General features: G+C 67.5%; 2 protein-coding genes across 2 annotated transcripts; both read left to right on the top strand.

Annotated features, from left to right (window-relative positions):
- The first annotated feature begins 4,318 nt into the window (after positions 1 to 4,318).
- Positions 4,319 to 6,874, top strand: LOC135320373 (uncharacterized). The gene is made up of 5 exons (XM_064483459.1): positions 4,319 to 4,788; positions 5,412 to 5,559; positions 6,048 to 6,107; positions 6,308 to 6,419; positions 6,549 to 6,874. Exons 1-5 carry the CDS (start codon positions 4,361 to 4,363, stop codon positions 6,872 to 6,874), a joined length of 1,074 nt encoding a protein of 357 aa, XP_064339529.1. The 5' UTR covers positions 4,319 to 4,360.
- A 6,414-nt stretch (positions 6,875 to 13,288) lies between these two features.
- Positions 13,289 to 16,140, top strand: LOC135320371 (uncharacterized). Its single transcript, XM_064483453.1, has 5 exons — positions 13,289 to 14,056; positions 14,683 to 14,830; positions 15,319 to 15,378; positions 15,579 to 15,690; positions 15,815 to 16,140. Exons 1-5 carry the CDS (start codon positions 13,665 to 13,667, stop codon positions 16,138 to 16,140), a joined length of 1,038 nt encoding a protein of 345 aa, XP_064339523.1. The 5' UTR covers positions 13,289 to 13,664.
- Positions 16,141 to 17,182: the final 1,042 nt, after the last annotated feature.

Genomic DNA, 17,182 nt, shown 5'->3' with positions numbered 1-17,182 from the left:
TTGCCGCACTTTGGGGGTGTGCTTGACCGACTGCCCCAGCAGAACGTTTCACGGTCGTGGAGGGTTGCGGTGGGAGGTTCATGGATCCCAGCCCTCCCTGGCCTCCCAGCGGCACCGGCTGTCCGCTACCAGCTGCGGCCTGTCGGGTTTGGGGACCCGAAGGCCGGAGAGCCTCCGTGTACAATCGTAGGGTGGCAGAGGTCCCCTCTTGTCCCGCTCGGGCTGCTGCTGTCCTCGCCCCTTCCCCAGGTCAGTGCCTAGGTTCCCCTGCTCTGAAGGCACGAGGGCAGCTGCGTTGCAGGGACCCTGCGGCTGGGGCCCAGAGGGAGGGCTGAGGCGGCCGTGGTGGGCGCCCCGCAGGGCCGCGGCCCCTCAGGCCTCTAGGCCTGGCCAGGGCTCTTGAGAAGGACCTGCCAAAGGGGAGAGACTCGAGGAATGATTGGGCAGGGTTCTCACAAGGCTCGCTCGACCTTTGCCGCCCCAAGCGCCCGTAGGCGCCACGGCTGGGGTCGGGTCCGGCCTGCCCTGCAGTGGAGGCGGGGAACGTGTCGAGCCGGCAACGGGTAGGGGAGGAAGGCTTACAGGCAGCCGGCCCCCGTAGGCTCGGGTGCCGTGGCCGGGCCTTGCGGTCCAACCTGGAGGACGCGACGCGGCTTAAGTGGGATTCTTCCTGGGGCTCGGACAAAGCTCAGACGGACGTGGGAACTGGCCATGCCTGCTGGGGCATTTCACTCGGGCCCTTACCTTCAGGTGTTGTCCCACGGTGGAGGACCCACATCCTCCGTGCCGCCCCTGCGGGTACCAGGGCACCCGGGCAGTCCCAGGCGCGACGACATGTCCGGCGCTGGTCTCCCTCATCGATGGAAGTGCGCACGGGCAGGCTCCCACTGTCGCAGGACGGGTCGGGCGTACGGACGTTGGCCAGGGGCTTGCTGGTGTCCTGCGTGGAAAGGCAGTTTCTGGGTGGGCCTTGCCCGTCTTGCTCCCCTCTTGCCGCGGATGCATCTGTGTCTGTTTGTCTGACTGTGGCCGGGAGCCCCCCTGTCAGGTGCCCCGGCTCCCTGCCCTCCATCACGCCTCACATGCACGCACGTCCGTGTGCGGCTGGCGCCTTGCACGTCTCTGGCCTGTGATGCTGCGGCCCGTCCTCCGCTCTTGTCACAGGCGACCCGCGAGAGGTCTGGGCCAGGGGGCGCCGACGGGTCACCGCCCGTCTTAAGTCGGCCCCTTGGATGTGGCCTGGCCCACCCGTGACCTGGAGCGTGTGGCCTGAGGGACGTGTAGGCCACGAGGGATACCTGAGCCGTGGGCGTGGCCAGCAGAGAAGGATCCAGAGAGGCCGAACGGTAGCCCTGACATTTACAAAGCCCCTGAGGCCCCTGAGTGGTAGCCAGGGCTCCGGGCACACGAAAAGGCATGCTGCCTTCCGCCCCAGGGAGGCACGATCTCTGGTCCCAGGGCCTGCAAGATTCCCGAGGTGGCTCTGCGCGTGAGTGTGCGTGCGAGCGTGCGTGTCTGTGAGTGAGTGCGCGCCTGCCCGTGTGTGTCGCGGCAGGCTCTGCGGCAGACGGCAGGACGGGAAGGGCGGCCACCTGACCCTTCCCTGCTCGGCTTCACTGGCTTCTTCCTTCAGACAGGCGGTGATCCCCACATTCTTAAGGACCTTGTGTGGGACGCTTCGGCAAGACAGCTTACACTTGGCCCTCTTGTGCTACAGGAAGACAGCTCTTGCAAAGAGCCCTGGCTGCCAGGGGCCTCCGAAGGCCGTGTGAGAGGCAACAAGAAGGCAGTTCAGGGCAGACACGTGCTCGTGCAGACCAAAGGAGGGCACGAGCATCTCGCTGGGAAGCTCACTGGGGGCACTGGAGCGCCCGGGACATCGGCAGGAAGGGACAGGTGAGCTCCAAGACGGCTAGGCCCCAGACAGCTTGAGATTCCTCTCCGCTTGGTGAGAGAGGACCAAGGGAAATGACGTCGTGCCTGTGTGCTTCCCGCGGTCCGGCAGTCAAAGGCAGCTGGGAGAGAAGCCAACCCAGGCGGGCGGAAGGCAGCAATATCCGGGGAGAGAACAAGGACTCACACGACGGGCTGCGGGAGCGGGGCGAGAGGGGCGCAGGTAAAAAATCCTTTCTCCTGGAAACACAGATGGCGGGCAGCGTGTAGACGTATAGGTCTGCACGCGTGCAGGTGTGCCTCCGCTCGTGCGTGTGCGTGTGCGTGTGCGTGTCTGGTGAGGAGGCCTGAGAGTGGGGCTCGAAGGCAGGCGTGCGTGCACGGACCCTGAAAACGTGACAGGCTTTCGAAACGGACGTCGACTCTGGGCCAGCTGGAATCACCGGGCTGCCAGAAGAGGCAGTGGGGAAGTCCCGTGCTTTCTGGAGAGACAGGGAAGGTGCGAAGGACGCAGGAAATAGGATAGGGCAGATTGCTTGCCGCGTGCGGAAGACCAGGGCCCCCCGCCCCCGCCCCCGCCCCCAGAGCGACAACCGCCTTTGAACCTTGAGCTCCTTGGCGGCGGCACACGCGTCCTGTCCTCCCTCCGAGTAGGCCGACAGGAAACACCTTGCCTTGCTTGTTTGGTAAGGTTCGGGAGGCCGACCAGCAGCGCTGCATTAGCAAGTGGCACACACTGGCTTTGTCGGCGAGAAAGGCTGCAGTGAAGGCGAAGGCTGGGACGGGTGCTCATCTGGAGGCTGGGCGAGAGCGGAACCACCTCCAAGGGCGTTCACACTGCGGGCAGAAGTCACTTCCTTCCGTCTGCGGCGCTGAAGGCGTGCCGTGCGGTGGCCGCCGACCCGGGTGGCGTCCTAAACACCTTACTGTCTGGGCTGCCAAACACCACTGTTCGGGGCGGGGTGGAGGGTGGGGGGGGGTGGGTCCAGCGTGCCGGCAAACCGCGTCGTCCCTCTGCCTGTCTCTCTCTGCACAGGCTGGCCAGGGCTTCGTCTTGCGCAGTGTCGGGCGATCCCGGCGGCGACGGATGCCGGTCACCTTTGCTGGCTGGGAGAAAGGCACGGCCTGGCCTCTCTAGCACAGGAAGGGCCGTCGTGCAATGGTGTGGACACGCCCACGTCCAGACTGTGGGGTTCCGCTGGCCCGGGCGGAGAGGTCTTCTATTTCCGGGCAGGGTAGCTTTCTGAAAGCCATTATGTGTCTGTGGGAGCTAACAGAGATCCCGGGAACGGGAGGGGAGGGGGCGAGGGAGGGAGGGAGAGAGCGGAAGCGGAGACACTCACACGCACACCCACCCACACACGCACGGCCACACGCAGAGAGGCGCAGAGACACACAGAGAGAGACGCGGGAGAGTCACAGCAAGGGGGAGACAGGGAGAGAGAGCGAAGACAAAGAGAACACGCTGCTGCATGGCTTTTGTCCCCTAGAGCAGAGCAGTTCAACTCTGACAGACACTGGCTGGAAGCAAAGTACCCGGGCTGTCTTTCCCTCTGGAGCTTAGCAGATTTCCCAGGGGGTGAAGGGGCCGCGTGAAACCGGAGTGACAGGTGGTCGGGGGTGGGGTTGGGGGTGGGGTGGGGAGGTGGGGGGCACGTGGTGGGAGGTGACAGAAACCGAAGAGGTGTCAGCGGGCCGCCGGGCAGTGCCAGAGAGATGCAAGGCCGGAGGCCTCCCTGGAGGCAGCGCGCGGCCCAGGTGCCCCCTGGAAGCTGGGCAGGGAGCTGGGCTGAAAGCTGGGGCTGCGGAGGCCAGGCGGCCGGCCGGGTTCCCGGCCGGGGGGCGGGGCCTTGCAGGGTGACGCCCACTGGCCGCTCCCCGATTGGTCGGGAGGTGGGGCGAGCGGCCTGGGCCCGACTCGACTCGGGCCTCCTTCCAGCCAAGCTGCAAATTCCCACGGGCCTCGTGGGGCGTGGCGGGGATGGGGTACGAGGCCATGCCCATGCGCCCCAGCTGCCAGGGGGCCGCACAGCAGGCCGCCGGGTCCGGGCGGCAGCGAGCCCTGGAAGACCCAAGCGCGGAGCGCCAGCGGCAGCGCCTGCGCGCGGGGACCTCGGCCGCTCGGCCGGCTCCTCCGGCCGCGTGCTACGCCTCCACCTCCCGCTCCTTCTTCCTCGGCATTGGCAGCTGCGGCTCGCAGCTCAGGGCCAGGGCCACAGGGCCAGTGAGGCGGGGGCCCGGGGAAGGCGGGGCTCCCCAGGAATCCTGGGTGGCCTTAGCTGTGGGAGGGGGCCTTCAGGAGGCAGGGGCCCGCGGGCCTCCCGCTGCCATGGCAGGGCTGGGAACAGAGCAGGCACTAGCGGGTGGCAGGTGCGAGGAGGCCAGCAGCCTGAGGGTGGAGGCCGTGCGGGAGTGAGCGGCGGCGGCAGCGGCAGCAGCTGCATCGACAGAGGCGGAGGTTGTGGGCATGGGGGAGGCGTTGGCGCTGCTGGCGGACGACATGGAGGAGGTGGTGGCGGAGGAGGAGCAGGAGGAGCAGGAGCCGCGGGAGGAGGAGGAGGAGGAGGAGGTGCAGGCCAAGGAGCGGGAAGAGAAGCCCCGGAAGCAGGGGCGCGCAGAGCCAGGGAGCGGACCCCCGACCTCCCTGAGCCCGCTGGAGGCGCTGGGGGCCCTTCAGTTAGAGCAGAGCGCTGTGAACGCCCAAGCCAGCGGGGCCTACTTGCGGCTCAAGCGCAGGATCCGACGGAGGCGGGAGCCTCGTTTGGATCGAAGAAAAGCCATCATCCAGGACATCCCCGGCTTCTGGGCCAAACCTGTATACTTGCTGCTGCTGCTGCTGCTGCTGCTGCTGCTGCTGCTGCTGCTGCTGCTGCTGCTGCTGCTGCTGCTGCTGCTGCTGTTGCTGCTGCTGCTGCTGCTGCTGCTGTTGCTGCTGCTGCTGCTTGGGGCTGGCTGCTGCTGGAGGGCAGGAGGGGGCCGAGGAGGGGGAACAGGGCGAGAAGGAGGTTGGGACAGGGGGAGGAGGAGGGGAGGCGGCAACGGACTGGGGCCGGGGCCAGGGCCGGGGGTCTGGGTGCGGGGGCGCAGGGCAGGGTGGGGAGGGGAAGCAGGAGGAGAAAGAAGAGGAGGACTGGGAGCGGCGGAACAAGGGGCAGGAGGAAGCGAGGAAGGCGGGCGCCAAGGCCAAGGGAAGAGGCCTGAGAGTGGAGGCATGGAGGCCTGCAAGGGCACAGCATGAGGGCGCTGAGGGCCAAAGGCCAAACGTGCAGGCGTGGGAGCGCCAAATTTGGGTGGAACCTTCTGGCGTGGGGCCTGCAGGGGAAGCCTTCCTGGGGTCATGGGGCACACGGCAACAGTGGAAAGCACGCGCAGAGCCCCCAGCACCTTCCCCACAGAGCAGAGAGTGGAAGTGTGCAGTCTCCGGGGGAAATCCCAGGAGACCGGTGGGCGTGCAGGACCCATCCCAGTCAGCCAGAGGCTGTGGATATGTTGCCGCCACGTCCGTGCCAAGGACCCAGGTCGTCCGCGGCCAGGTGTGAGCTGCAAGAGGCCCCCGTCCCGGGCAAGACTACGGGACCCCAGACACGCCCTCGGGTGGGCTCCGAGCCCGGCCTCCACCGGGCCTTCTCGTGCAGGCAGAAGCACGTGCCCTCCCCGTTGCACCCTGTGAGTCCCCCGGAGCTGCAGACTTAGCCATACAGACAGACTCCTCTCACCGCAGAGGGCGGCTCAGAGGCCCGGGGCTTCCTGTCAGCACCCCTGGGGCGTCCCCTACTCAGAGGAGGCATGGGTCCACGGGGGCAGAGCACATCCCGACTCCGCCCGCGGTGACAAGCCTGCACCCAGCACACGCAGGCCAGCTGGAATGTCGGGGACGATCGAGGGAACAGGCGCTCCCCGAGGGGGTGCGGACAGCCCAAGATGCACGGGAAGGCCGGAACCCCGCCTCCACGTGCGTGTGAGACGGCAGGGCAGGGGCCGAGGAGGTCGGAGGTGTGGGGCGATGGGGTGGGCAGCAGTGCGCGCCCGGAGTCCCGGCAGATCGCCTGTCTGGTCTCTTCCTTTCGCCCCAGCCTGGCTGTGTTGGCTGTGGCTCTTCCAGCCGTAACACGTGAAGGCTCCTTGACCTACTGAAGATTGTGAATCATCCCCAGCTGTCGGCCTTGATCAGTGACCGAGACGAAGGTGTGCGGAGCTACATGATCCAGCTGGAGGTCAGGCCGGGCAGACGGAGGCCACGGTGGGGGGTGGGGGGTGGGGGATGGGGGATGCGGGGCGGAGGGGGCCGGGTGTCCCCGAGGGCTGGGTGTGAGCAGCGGGAGAGCGGAAGGGGAAGTGGTTCATCCCTGCCGGGCAGGCCAGCTCAGGTGGCCGGGACGAGAGTTCACTCTTCTCCTGCTGTTGGGCGTGGCAGGCGCAGGAACTGGGCCGCCCCGAGTACCGCTGCAGACTGATGTTCTTTTTCCGGAGCAAGCCCTACTTGTGCAACCAAGTGATCCTTAAGGAGTATCACCTTAGCTTCGCAGGTAGGTGGGCTGTCCCGGGATGGGGGAAGGGAGCGGAGCGGGGCGGGGCGGGGCGGGGCGGGGTGTGCCCCGGAGGCCTTGGACGCTGGGCCAGGGCGATCCCTCCCCGTATCCCCACTCTTCCTCTAGGCTATAGGGCGTATAGTTCCACTCCAGTCCAGTGGTTCTGGGATTACGAACGGGGAGCCCCCAGCCGCAGGCAGGACACCGTCAGCCTTCACTTCCTCAACTGGTTGTCAGGCCACAAGTGCCCCGGGTCTAACGGGATTGCTGAGGTGGGGGTCCCTCGGAGCCTGGTCGGAAATGGCGACGTCGGCGGTGGCCAGCTGCTCGGGGAAGGGGTGTGGGCCCTGTCCCGACCTGCCCGTTCCCTCTGCCAGATCATCGGCGAGGACCTGTGGCCCAACCCCCTGCGCTGCTACCCGAGGGAGCAAGGCGCCGGGAGAGGTAACTGAGAGGGGGACACGTCCCTGAGGAGCCCGGGGGGCTGGGGGTGTTGGTGAAGAGTGTTTCCCGGACCCTTTCCCAATCGGGGAGAGGCAGGCTGAGAGAAGCCTGGGAGCGGGGCGACCCCAGGCCGCCCAGGGAGCGGGCGCGAGGGTGAGCCAGGGGCCCGGAGGACCCAGGCGCACGCGCAGAGCACCGAAGCTTTCAGCTTTCGGTGAACGTCCCAGGGGTGTCCGAGAAAGGAGCGGGCCTCCTCAGGCACCCTCATGTGCGTCGGCACTTCCTGGCTTCGGCCCTCCCTGGGGCCTCGTCCGACTGCCTCCGCGTTTGGGATCAGCTGGGCCCCTCCGTCCGCCCCCGGCCGCATGGCCAAGGCCTCCAGACGCTGAGGAGGTGGGCTCCCGGGTCGCGTCCCGTCCCTCTCCTGGGCTGGTTCTCCCAGTCTTCCCTGAATGTCCAGGCGCATCCCTTAGCGACCTGGCTCCACCCGGACGGCCCTGGAAAGGGCCGCAGGCTGGCTGGTGGCCAGCGGGGAGGCGCCGGGGAGAAAGGGCGGGGCGTGCTGCCTGTTGTGCGCCATCTCTCCGGTTGTCTGTTGGACACAGGCCGCTTCAGCTACGCCTTGTGTTGTTCCCGAGCGTGTCCGTGTCGTTCTGTGCACGCGTGCCCGCGAGCAGGCTTTCTCACGCGTCGGTGGTCCTGCAGAGCTGGCGGTGAAGGCGACGGAGCAGGCGAGTTCGGCCGAGTAGAAGGAGAGCCCGGAGGCGCGTGCAGACGCGGGAGGCCGGCGGCCGGGGTCTGGGGCAACGGAGAGGAACGAGGAAAGGATCGCCAGTGGAGGTTGCAGAGGGTGGGCAGCACGTACCCGGAATGAGGCCGAGAGAGACATCAACAAGCTAACGAGTGCTCCTGTCTTGCTCCCGTCCTGTGTGATTGTTCGCGGGTCGCCGATTGGCGATGTTCCGGCCCAGTCCGGTGGGGCTTTTGAACCGGCTGCCCGTGTGTGGCAGAGAGGCGGTCCTGAGGAAGTGGAGGACGTGGGAAGGGCAGGACTCGGCTGCTGCTCCGGGGAGGCCAGGTTGCCTCCGAACAGGGCAGGGTCTCGGAGCAGGAAGCAACGAAAGAGACAGGCTGGTGCGCTGGGGACCTGTTGCGTGGGCCGGGGAAGGAGACGGGGACCGGTGCTGGCGGGTAGGGGCCTCGTGGCCCGCTGTGGCTTGGGTTCAGTGTTCACTCTGCTCGCGGAGCCTCACTCAGCCCCCTCCGTCTGGGGTGTGCGCCAGCCGTCGGCCCCACGCCAGACGGGCGACTTCTTAAGCCGAGGGTCCCTGTTCACCCCCAGGCGCCCCAGGAGGCAGGCTGTGAGTGTGGAATCCTTCCGGGCATGACCCCGCTCAGCCCTGGCTGGGTGGGGCGGTGCAGGGGTCCAAGCAAGTGTGAGGGAAAGGCGGGCGTGAGCTGCGGCTGTGGCCCCGTGCCGGCGCGTGAGGCTGTGCGGGTGAGGGAGCAGGGGAGCAGGCGGGCAAGGGTGCCGGGCTGTTTGCGGGCGGGGGCTGGGCGGGAGCGGAAAAGACCGGCGCCTCCGGGGGCTGGGGCAGCAGCGAGATTGCTGGCTTTCAGGCTCCGGGGTCTTGGGGAGGAGAGGAAGTGGCAGACAGGAGCCCCTTCCCCCTGCTGGAAAGGCCTCCCGGGGCGTGAGCGCCTTCCTTTCCCTGGGGTCTCCTCGTGGGGCGCAACAGTCCGAGGGGCGAAGGTCAGGGGGCGGGGCCGCAGGGCCCGCGCCGCCCCAGACCGGCAGTGTGCCGCCTCCCCTCTCTCCCACGCCGGCGTTGCGCCGTGGCGGGCTGTGCCGCTCTTCAGGCTGTGTGACACGTAGGCCGAAAGCTTCTACCCGAGTCTGCGCTGGCTAGCTAAGGGGCCCGAACGTTCAGAGTAACTCACGCTTCTCCTCGGGACACAGTCCCTGCGGCTCTGTCCTGGTCAGGGAACTGCCAGCCACACATCCCTCCAACACACAGCCCCGAGCTGCCTGGGCATCAGGCCACCGGAAGGGGACAGTCCTGGTGCAGACAGATCTTGGGCAAGGGGCCTGTGGGAGGGATGGCGGCAGGCGGTGGGGGGCTGTGTGTGTTGGGGGGGTGGCGAGTGGGCAGGTCTGGGGTGGGGGGCGGGACGAGACGGGATGGGGAGGGCAGTCGGTGGCCAGCACCCGGCGGGGTCCTTCCCGAGGGGACAGCCGCTTTCCGGAGACACCTGAGGTCCCCGCACAAAGCTAGGCACCGTCTGTGGGACAGCCGGGCCTGGGAGAGCGCGGTGCGTGCCCCCTCTCTCCCTCCCGGTCCCTTGCAGTTTGGCCGCGTGGTGAGCATCTCTGTCCCCGACGACACCCCACAGCGCCCCTGCTTTGCCGCACTTTGGGGGTGTGCTTGACCGACTGCCCCAGCAGAACGTTTCACGGTCGTGGAGGGTTGCGGTGGGAGGTTCATGGATCCCAGCCCTCCCTGGCCTCCCAGCGGCACCGGCTGTCCGCTACCAGCTGCGGCCTGTCGGGTTTGGGGACCCGAAGGCCGGAGAGCCTCCGTGTACAATCGTAGGGTGGCAGAGGTCCCCTCTTGTCCCGCTCGGGCTGCTGCTGTCCTCGCCCCTTCCCCAGGTCAGTGCCTAGGTTCCCCTGCTCTGAAGGCACGAGGGCAGCTGCGTTGCAGGGACCCTGCGGCTGGGGCCCAGAGGGAGGGCTGAGGCGGCCGTGGTGGGCGCCCCGCAGGGCCGCGGCCCCTCAGGCCTCTAGGCCTGGCCAGGGCTCTTGAGAAGGACCTGCCAAAGGGGAGAGACTCGAGGAATGATTGGGCAGGGTTCTCACAAGGCTCGCTCGACCTTTGCCGCCCCAAGCGCCCGTAGGCGCCACGGCTGGGGTCGGGTCCGGCCTGCCCTGCAGTGGAGGCGGGGAACGTGTCGAGCCGGCAACGGGTAGGGGAGGAAGGCTTACAGGCAGCCGGCCCCCGTAGGCTCGGGTGCCGTGGCCGGGCCTTGCGGTCCAACCTGGAGGACGCGACGCGGCTTAAGTGGGATTCTTCCTGGGGCTCGGACAAAGCTCAGACGGACGTGGGAACTGGCCATGCCTGCTGGGGCATTTCACTCGGGCCCTTACCTTCAGGTGTTGTCCCACGGTGGAGGACCCACATCCTCCGTGCCGCCCCTGCGGGTACCAGGGCACCCGGGCAGTCCCAGGCGCGACGACATGTCCGGCGCTGGTCTCCCTCATCGATGGAAGTGCGCACGGGCAGGCTCCCACTGTCGCAGGACGGGTCGGGCGTACGGACGTTGGCCAGGGGCTTGCTGGTGTCCTGCGTGGAAAGGCAGTTTCTGGGTGGGCCTTGCCCGTCTTGCTCCCCTCTTGCCGCGGATGCATCTGTGTCTGTTTGTCTGACTGTGGCCGGGAGCCCCCCTGTCAGGTGCCCCGGCTCCCTGCCCTCCATCACGCCTCACATGCACGCACGTCCGTGTGCGGCTGGCGCCTTGCACGTCTCTGGCCTGTGATGCTGCGGCCCGTCCTCCGCTCTTGTCACAGGCGACCCGCGAGAGGTCTGGGCCAGGGGGCGCCGACGGGTCACCGCCCGTCTTAAGTCGGCCCCTTGGATGTGGCCTGGCCCACCCGTGACCTGGAGCGTGTGGCCTGAGGGACGTGTAGGCCACGAGGGATACCTGAGCCGTGGGCGTGGCCAGCAGAGAAGGATCCAGAGAGGCCGAACGGTAGCCCTGACATTTACAAAGCCCCTGAGGCCCCTGAGTGGTAGCCAGGGCTCCGGGCACACGAAAAGGCATGCTGCCTTCCGCCCCAGGGAGGCACGATCTCTGGTCCCAGGGCCTGCAAGATTCCCGAGGTGGCTCTGCGCGTGAGTGTGCGTGCGAGCGTGCGTGTCTGTGAGTGAGTGCGCGCCTGCCCGTGTGTGTCGCGGCAGGCTCTGCGGCAGACGGCAGGACGGGAAGGGCGGCCACCTGACCCTTCCCTGCTCGGCTTCACTGGCTTCTTCCTTCAGACAGGCGGTGATCCCCACATTCTTAAGGACCTTGTGTGGGACGCTTCGGCAAGACAGCTTACACTTGGCCCTCTTGTGCTACAGGAAGACAGCTCTTGCAAAGAGCCCTGGCTGCCAGGGGCCTCCGAAGGCCGTGTGAGAGGCAACAAGAAGGCAGTTCAGGGCAGACACGTGCTCGTGCAGAGCAAAGGAGGGCACGAGCATCTCGCTGGGAAGCTCACTGGGGGCACTGGAGCGCCCGGGACATCGGCAGGAAGGGACAGGTGAGCTCCAAGACGGCTAGGCCCCAGACAGCTTGAGATTCCTCTCCGCTTGGTGAGAGAGGACCAAGGGAAATGACGTCGTGCCTGTGTGCTTCCCGCGGTCCGGCAGTCAAAGGCAGCTGGGAGAGAAGCCAACCCAGGCGGGCGGAAGGCAGCAATATCCGGGGAGAGAACAAGGACTCACACGACGGGCTGCGGGAGCGGGGCGAGAGGGGCGCAGGTAAAAAATCCTTTCTCCTGGAAACACAGACGGCGGGCAGCGTGTAGACGTATAGGTCTGCACGCGTGCAGGTGTGCCTCCGCTCGTGCGTGTGCGTGTGCGTGTGCGTGTCTGGTGAGGAGGCCTGAGAGTGGGGCTCGAAGGCAGGCGTGCGTGCACGGACCCTGAAAACGTGACAGGCTTTCGAAACGGACGTCGACTCTGGGCCAGCTGGAATCACCGGGCTGCCAGAAGAGGCAGTGGGGAAGTCCCGTGCTTTCTGGAGAGACAGGGAAGGTGCGAAGGACGCAGGAAATAGGATAGGGCAGATTGCTTGCCGCGTGCGGAAGACCAGGGCCCCCCGCCCCCGCCCCCGCCCCCAGAGCGACAACCGCCTTTGAACCTTGAGCTCCTTGGCGGCGGCACACGCGTCCTGTCCTCCCTCCGAGTAGGCCGACAGGAAACACCTTGCCTTGCTTGTTTGGTAAGGTTCGGGAGGCCGACCAGCAGCGCTGCATTAGCAAGTGGCACACACTGGCTTTGTCGGCGAGAAAGGCTGCAGTGAAGGCGAAGGCTGGGACGGGTGCTCATCTGGAGGCTGGGCGAGAGCGGAACCACCTCCAAGGGCGTTCACACTGCGGGCAGAAGTCACTTCCTTCCGTCTGCGGCGCTGAAGGCGTGCCGTGCGGTGGCCGCCGACCCGGGTGGCGTCCTAAACACCTTACTGTCTGGGCTGCCAAACACCACTGTTCGGGGCGGGGTGGAGGGTGGGGGGGGGGTGGGTCCAGCGTGCCGGCAAACCGCGTCGTCCCTCTGCCTGTCTCTCTCTGCACAGGCTGGCCAGGGCTTCGTCTTGCGCAGTGTCGGGCGATCCCGGCGGCGACGGATGCCGGTCACCTTTGCTGGCTGGGAGAAAGGCACGGCCTGGCCTCTCTAGCACAGGAAGGGCCTTCGTGCAATGGTGTGGACACGCCCACGTCCAGACTGTGGGGTTCCGCTGGCCCGGGCGGAGAGGTCTTCTATTTCCGGGCAGGGTAGCTTTCTGAAAGCCATTATGTGTCTGTGGGAGCTAACAGAGATCCCGGGAACGGGAGGGGAGGGGGCGAGGGAGGGAGGGAGAGAGCGGAAGCGGAGACACTCACACGCACACCCACCCACACACGCACGGCCACACGCAGAGAGGCGCAGAGACACACAGAGAGAGACGCGGGAGAGTCACAGCAAGGGGGAGACAGGGAGAGAGAGCGAAGACAAAGAGAACACGCTGCTGCATGGCTTTTGTCCCCTAGAGCAGAGCAGTTCAACTCTGACAGACACTGGCTGGAAGCAAAGTACCCGGGCTGTCTTTCCCTCTGGAGCTTAGCAGATTTCCCAGGGGGTGAAGGGGCCGCGTGAAACCGGAGTGACAGGTGGTCGGGGGTGGGGTTGGGGGTGGGGTGGGGAGGTGGGGGGCACGTGGTGGGAGGTGACAGAAACCGAAGAGGTGTCAGCGGGCCGCCGGGCAGTGCCAGAGAGATGCAAGGCCGGAGGCCTCCCTGGAGGCAGCGCGCGGCCCAGGTGCCCCCTGGAAGCTGGGCAGGGAGCTGGGCTGAAAGCTGGGGCTGCGGAGGCCAGGCGGCCGGCCGGGTTCCCGGCCGGGGGGCGGGGCCTTGCAGGGTGACGCCCACTGGCCGCTCCCCGATTGGTCGGGAGGTGGGGCGAGCGGCCTGGGCCCGACTCGACTCGGGCCTCCTTCCAGCCAAGCTGCAAATTCCCACGGGCCTCGTGGGGCGTGGCGGGGATGGGGTACGAGGCCATGCCCATGCGCCCCAGCTGCCAGGGGGCCGCACAGCAGGCCGCCGGGTCCGGGCGGCAGCGAGCCCTGGAAGACCCAAGCGCGGAGCGCCAGCGCCAGCGCCTGCGCGCGGGGACCTCGGCCGCTCGGCCGGCTCCTCCGGCCACGTGCTACGCCTCCACCTCCCGCTCCTTGTTCCTCGGCATTGGCAGCTGCGGCTCGCAGCTCAGGGCCAGGGCCACAGGGCCAGTGAGGCGGGGGCCCGGGGAAGGCGGGGCTCCCCAGGAATCCTGGGTGGCCTTAGCTGTGGGAGGGGGCCTTCAGGAGGCAGGGGCCCGCGGGCCTCCCGCTGCCATGGCAGGGCTGGGAACAGAGCAGGCACTAGCGGGTGGCAGGTGCGAGGAGGCCAGCAGCCTGAGGGTGGAGGCCGTGCGGGAGTGAGCGGCGGCGGCAGCGGCAGCAGCTGCATCGACAGAGGCGGAGGTTGTGGGCATAGGGGAGGCGTTGGCGCTGCTGGCGGACGACATGGAGGAGGTGGTGGCGGAGGAGGAGCAGGAGGAGCAGGAGCCGCGGGAGGAGGAGGAGGAGGAGGAGGTGCAGGCCAAGGAGCGGGAAGAGAAGCCCCGGAAGCAGGGGCGCGCAGAGCCAGGGAGCGGACCCCCGACCTCCCTGAGCCCGCTGGAGGCGCTGGGGGCCCTTCAGTTAGAGCAGAGCGCTGTGAACGCCCAAGCCAGCGGGGCCTACTTGCGGCTCAAGCGCAGGATCCGACGGAGGCGGGAGCCTCGTTTGGATCGAAGAAAAGCCATCATCCAGGACATCCCCGGATTCTGGGCCAAACCTGTATACTTGCTGCTGCTGCTGCTGCTGCTGCTGCTGCTGCTGCTGCTGCTGCTGCTGCTGCTGCTGCTGCTGCTGCTGCTGCTGTTGCTGCTGCTGCTGCTGCTGCTGCTGTTGCTGCTGCTGCTGCTTGGGGCTGGCTGCTGCTGGAGGGCAGGAGGGGGCCGAGGAGGGGGAACAGGGCGAGAAGGAGGTTGGGACAGGGGGAGGAGGAGGGGAGGCGGCAACGGACTGGGGCCGGGGCCAGGGCCGGGGGTCTGGGTGCGGGGGCGCAGGGCAGGGTGGGGAGGGGAAGCAGGAGGAGAAAGAAGAGGAGGACTGGGAGCGGCGGAACAAGGGGCAGGAGGAAGCGAGGAAGGCGGGCGCCAAGGCCAAGGGAAGAGGCCTGAGAGTGGAGGCATGGAGGCCTGCAAGGGCACAGCATGAGGGCGCTGAGGGCCAAAGGCCAAACGTGCAGGCGTGGGAGCGCCAAATTTGGGTGGAACCTTCTGGCGTGGGGCCTGCAGGGGAAGCCTTCCTGGGGTCATGGGGCACACGGCAACAGTGGAAAGCACGCGCAGAGCCCCCAGCACCTTCCCCACAGAGCAGAGAGTGGAAGTGTGCAGTCTCCGGGGGAAATCCCAGGAGACCGGTGGGCGTGCAGGACCCATCCCAGTCAGCCAGAGGCTGTGGATATGTTGCCGCCACGTCCGTGCCAAGGACCCAGGTCGTCCGCGGCCAGGTGTGAGCTGCAAGAGGCCCCCGTCCCGGGCAAGACTACGGGACCCCAGACACGCCCTCGGGTGGGCTCCGAGCCCGGCCTCCACCGGGCCTTCTCGTGCAGGCAGAAGCACGTGCCCTCCCCGTTGCACCCTGTGAGTCCCCCGGAGCTGCAGACTTAGCCATACAGACAGACTCCTCTCACCGCAGAGGGCGGCTCAGAGGCCCGGGGCTTCCTGTCAGCACCCCTGGGGCGTCCCCTACTCAGAGGAGGCATGGGTCCACGGGGGCAGAGCACATCCCGACTCCGCCCGCGGTGACAAGCCTGCACCCAGCACACGCAGGCCAGCTGGAATGTCGGGGACGATCGAGGGAACAGGCGCTCCCCGAGGGGGTGCGGACAGCCCAAGATGCACGGGAAGGCCGGAACCCCGCCTCCACGTGCGTGTGAGACGGCAGGGCAGGGGCCGAGGAGGTCGGAGGTGTGGGGCGATGGGGTGGGCAGCAGTGCGCGCCCGGAGTCCCGGCAGATCGCCTGTCTGGTCTCTTCCTTTCGCCCCAGCCTGGCTGTGTTGGCTGTGGCTCTTCCAGCCGTAACACGTGAAGGCTCCTTGACCTACTGAAGATTGTGAATCATCCCCAGCTGTCGGCCTTGATCAGTGACCGAGACGAAGGTGTGCGGAGCTACATGATCCAGCTGGAGGTCAGGCCGGGCAGACGGAGGCCACGGTTGGGGGTGGGGGGTGGGGGATGGGGGATGCGGGGCGGAGGGGGCCGGGTGTCCCCGAGGGCTGGGTGTGAGCAGCGGGAGAGCGGAAGGGGAAGTGGTTCATCCCTGCCGGGCAGGCCAGCTCAGGTGGCCGGGACGAGAGTTCACTCTTCTCCTGCTGTTGGGCGTGGCAGGCGCAGGAACTGGGCCGCCCCGAGTACCGCTGCAGACTGATGTTCTTTTTCCGGAGCAAGCCCTACTTGTGCAACCAAGTGATCCTTAAGGAGTATCACCTTAGCTTCGCAGGTAGGTGGGCTGTCCCGGGATGGGGGAAGGGAGCGGAGCGGGGCGGGGCGGGGCGGGGTGTGCCCCGGAGGCCTTGGACGCTGGGCCAGGGCGATCCCTCCCCGTATCCCCACTCTTCCTCTAGGCTATAGGGCGTATAGTTCCACTCCAGTCCAGTGGTTCTGGGATTACGAACGGGGAGCCCCCAGCCGCAGGCAGGACACCGTCAGCCTTCACTTCCTCAACTGGTTGTCAGGCCACAAGTGCCCCGGGTCTAACGGGATTGCTGAGGTGGGGGTCCCTCGGAGCCTGGTCGGAAATGGCGACGTCGGCGGTGGCCAGCTGCTCGGGGAAGGGGTGTGGGCCCTGTCCCGACCTGCCCGTTCCCTCTGCCAGATCATCGGCGAGGACCTGTGGCCCAACCCCCTGCGCTGCTACCCGAGGGAGCAAGGCGCCGGGAGAGGTAACTGAGAGGGGGACACGTCCCTGAGGAGCCCGGGGGGCTGGGGGTGTTGGTGAAGAGTGTTTCCCGGACCCTTTCCCAATCGGGGAGAGGCAGGCTGAGAGAAGCCTGGGAGCGGGGCGACCCCAGGCCGCCCAGGGAGCGGGCGCGAGGGTGAGCCAGGGGCCCGGAGGACCCAGGCGCACGCGCAGAGCACCGAAGCTTTCAGCTTTCGGTGAACGTCCCAGGGGTGTCCGAGAAAGGAGCGGGCCGCCTCAGGCACCCTCATGTGCGTCGGCACTTCCTGGCTTCGGCCCTCCCTGGGGCCTCGTCCGACTGCCTCCGCGTTTGGGATCAGCTGGGCCCCTCCGTCCGCCCCCGGCCGCATGGCCAAGGCCTCCAGACGCTGAGGAGGTGGGCTCCCGGGTCGCGTCCCGTCCCTCTCCTGGGCTGGTTCTCCCAGTCTTCCCTGAATGTCCAGGCGCATCCCTTAGCGACCTGGCTCCACCCGGACGGCCCTGGAAAGGGCCGCAGGCTGGCTGGTGGCCAGCGGGGAGGCGCCGGGGAGAAAGGGCGGGGCGTGCTGCCTGTTGTGCGCCATCTCTCCGGTTGTCTGTTGGACACAGGCCGCTTCAGCTACGCCTTGTGTTGTTCCCGAGCGTGTCCGTGTCGTTCTGTGCACGCGTGCCCGCGAGCAGGCTTTCTCACGCGTCGGTGGTCCTGCAGAGCTGGCGGTGAAGGCGACGGAGCAGGCGAGTTCGGCCGAGTAGAAGGAGAGCCCGGAGGCGCGTGCAGACGCGGGAGGCCGGCGGCCGGGGTCTGGGGCAACGGAGAGGAACGAGGAAAGGATCGCCAGTGGAGGTTGCAGAGGGTGGGCAGCACGTACCCGGAATGAGGCCGAGAGAGACATCAACAAGCTAACGAGTGCTCCTGTCTTGCTCCCGTCCTGTGTGATTGTTCGCGGGTCGCCGATTGGCGATGTTCCGGCCCAGTCCGGTGGGGCTTTTGAACCGGCTGCCCGTGTGTGGCAGAGAGGCGGTCCTGAGGAAGTGGAGGACGTGGGAAGGGCAG

The sequence above is a fragment of the Camelus dromedarius genome, chromosome Y (assembly GCF_036321535.1).
Source record: "Camelus dromedarius isolate mCamDro1 chromosome Y, mCamDro1.pat, whole genome shotgun sequence".
Lineage (NCBI taxonomy): Eukaryota > Metazoa > Chordata > Mammalia > Artiodactyla > Camelidae > Camelus > Camelus dromedarius.
The sequence above is the reverse complement of the archived record's forward strand: the minus strand, read 5'-3'. Positions and strand labels throughout refer to the sequence as shown.

What these genes read in the sequence shown, in the direction of transcription:
- LOC135320371 (XM_064483453.1), top strand. Translation starts at nt 13,665, where the DNA reads ATGGAGGAGGTGGTGGCGGAGGAGGAGCAGGAGGAGCAGGAGCCGCGG. An exon ending in CTGCTGCTGCTGCTGCTGCT is followed by an intron (nt 14,057 to 14,682) that starts GCTGCTGTTGCT and finishes CCAAGGACCCAG; the next exon opens with GTCGTCCGCGGCCAGGTGTG. An exon ending in TGCCCTCCCCGTTGCACCCT is followed by an intron (nt 14,831 to 15,318) that starts GTGAGTCCCCCG and finishes AATCATCCCCAG; the next exon opens with CTGTCGGCCTTGATCAGTGA.
- LOC135320373 (XM_064483459.1), top strand. Translation starts at nt 4,361, where the DNA reads ATGGGGGAGGCGTTGGCGCTGCTGGCGGACGACATGGAGGAGGTGGTG. An exon ending in CTGCTGCTGCTGCTGCTGCT is followed by an intron (nt 4,789 to 5,411) that starts GCTGTTGCTGCT and finishes CCAAGGACCCAG; the next exon opens with GTCGTCCGCGGCCAGGTGTG. An exon ending in TGCCCTCCCCGTTGCACCCT is followed by an intron (nt 5,560 to 6,047) that starts GTGAGTCCCCCG and finishes AATCATCCCCAG; the next exon opens with CTGTCGGCCTTGATCAGTGA.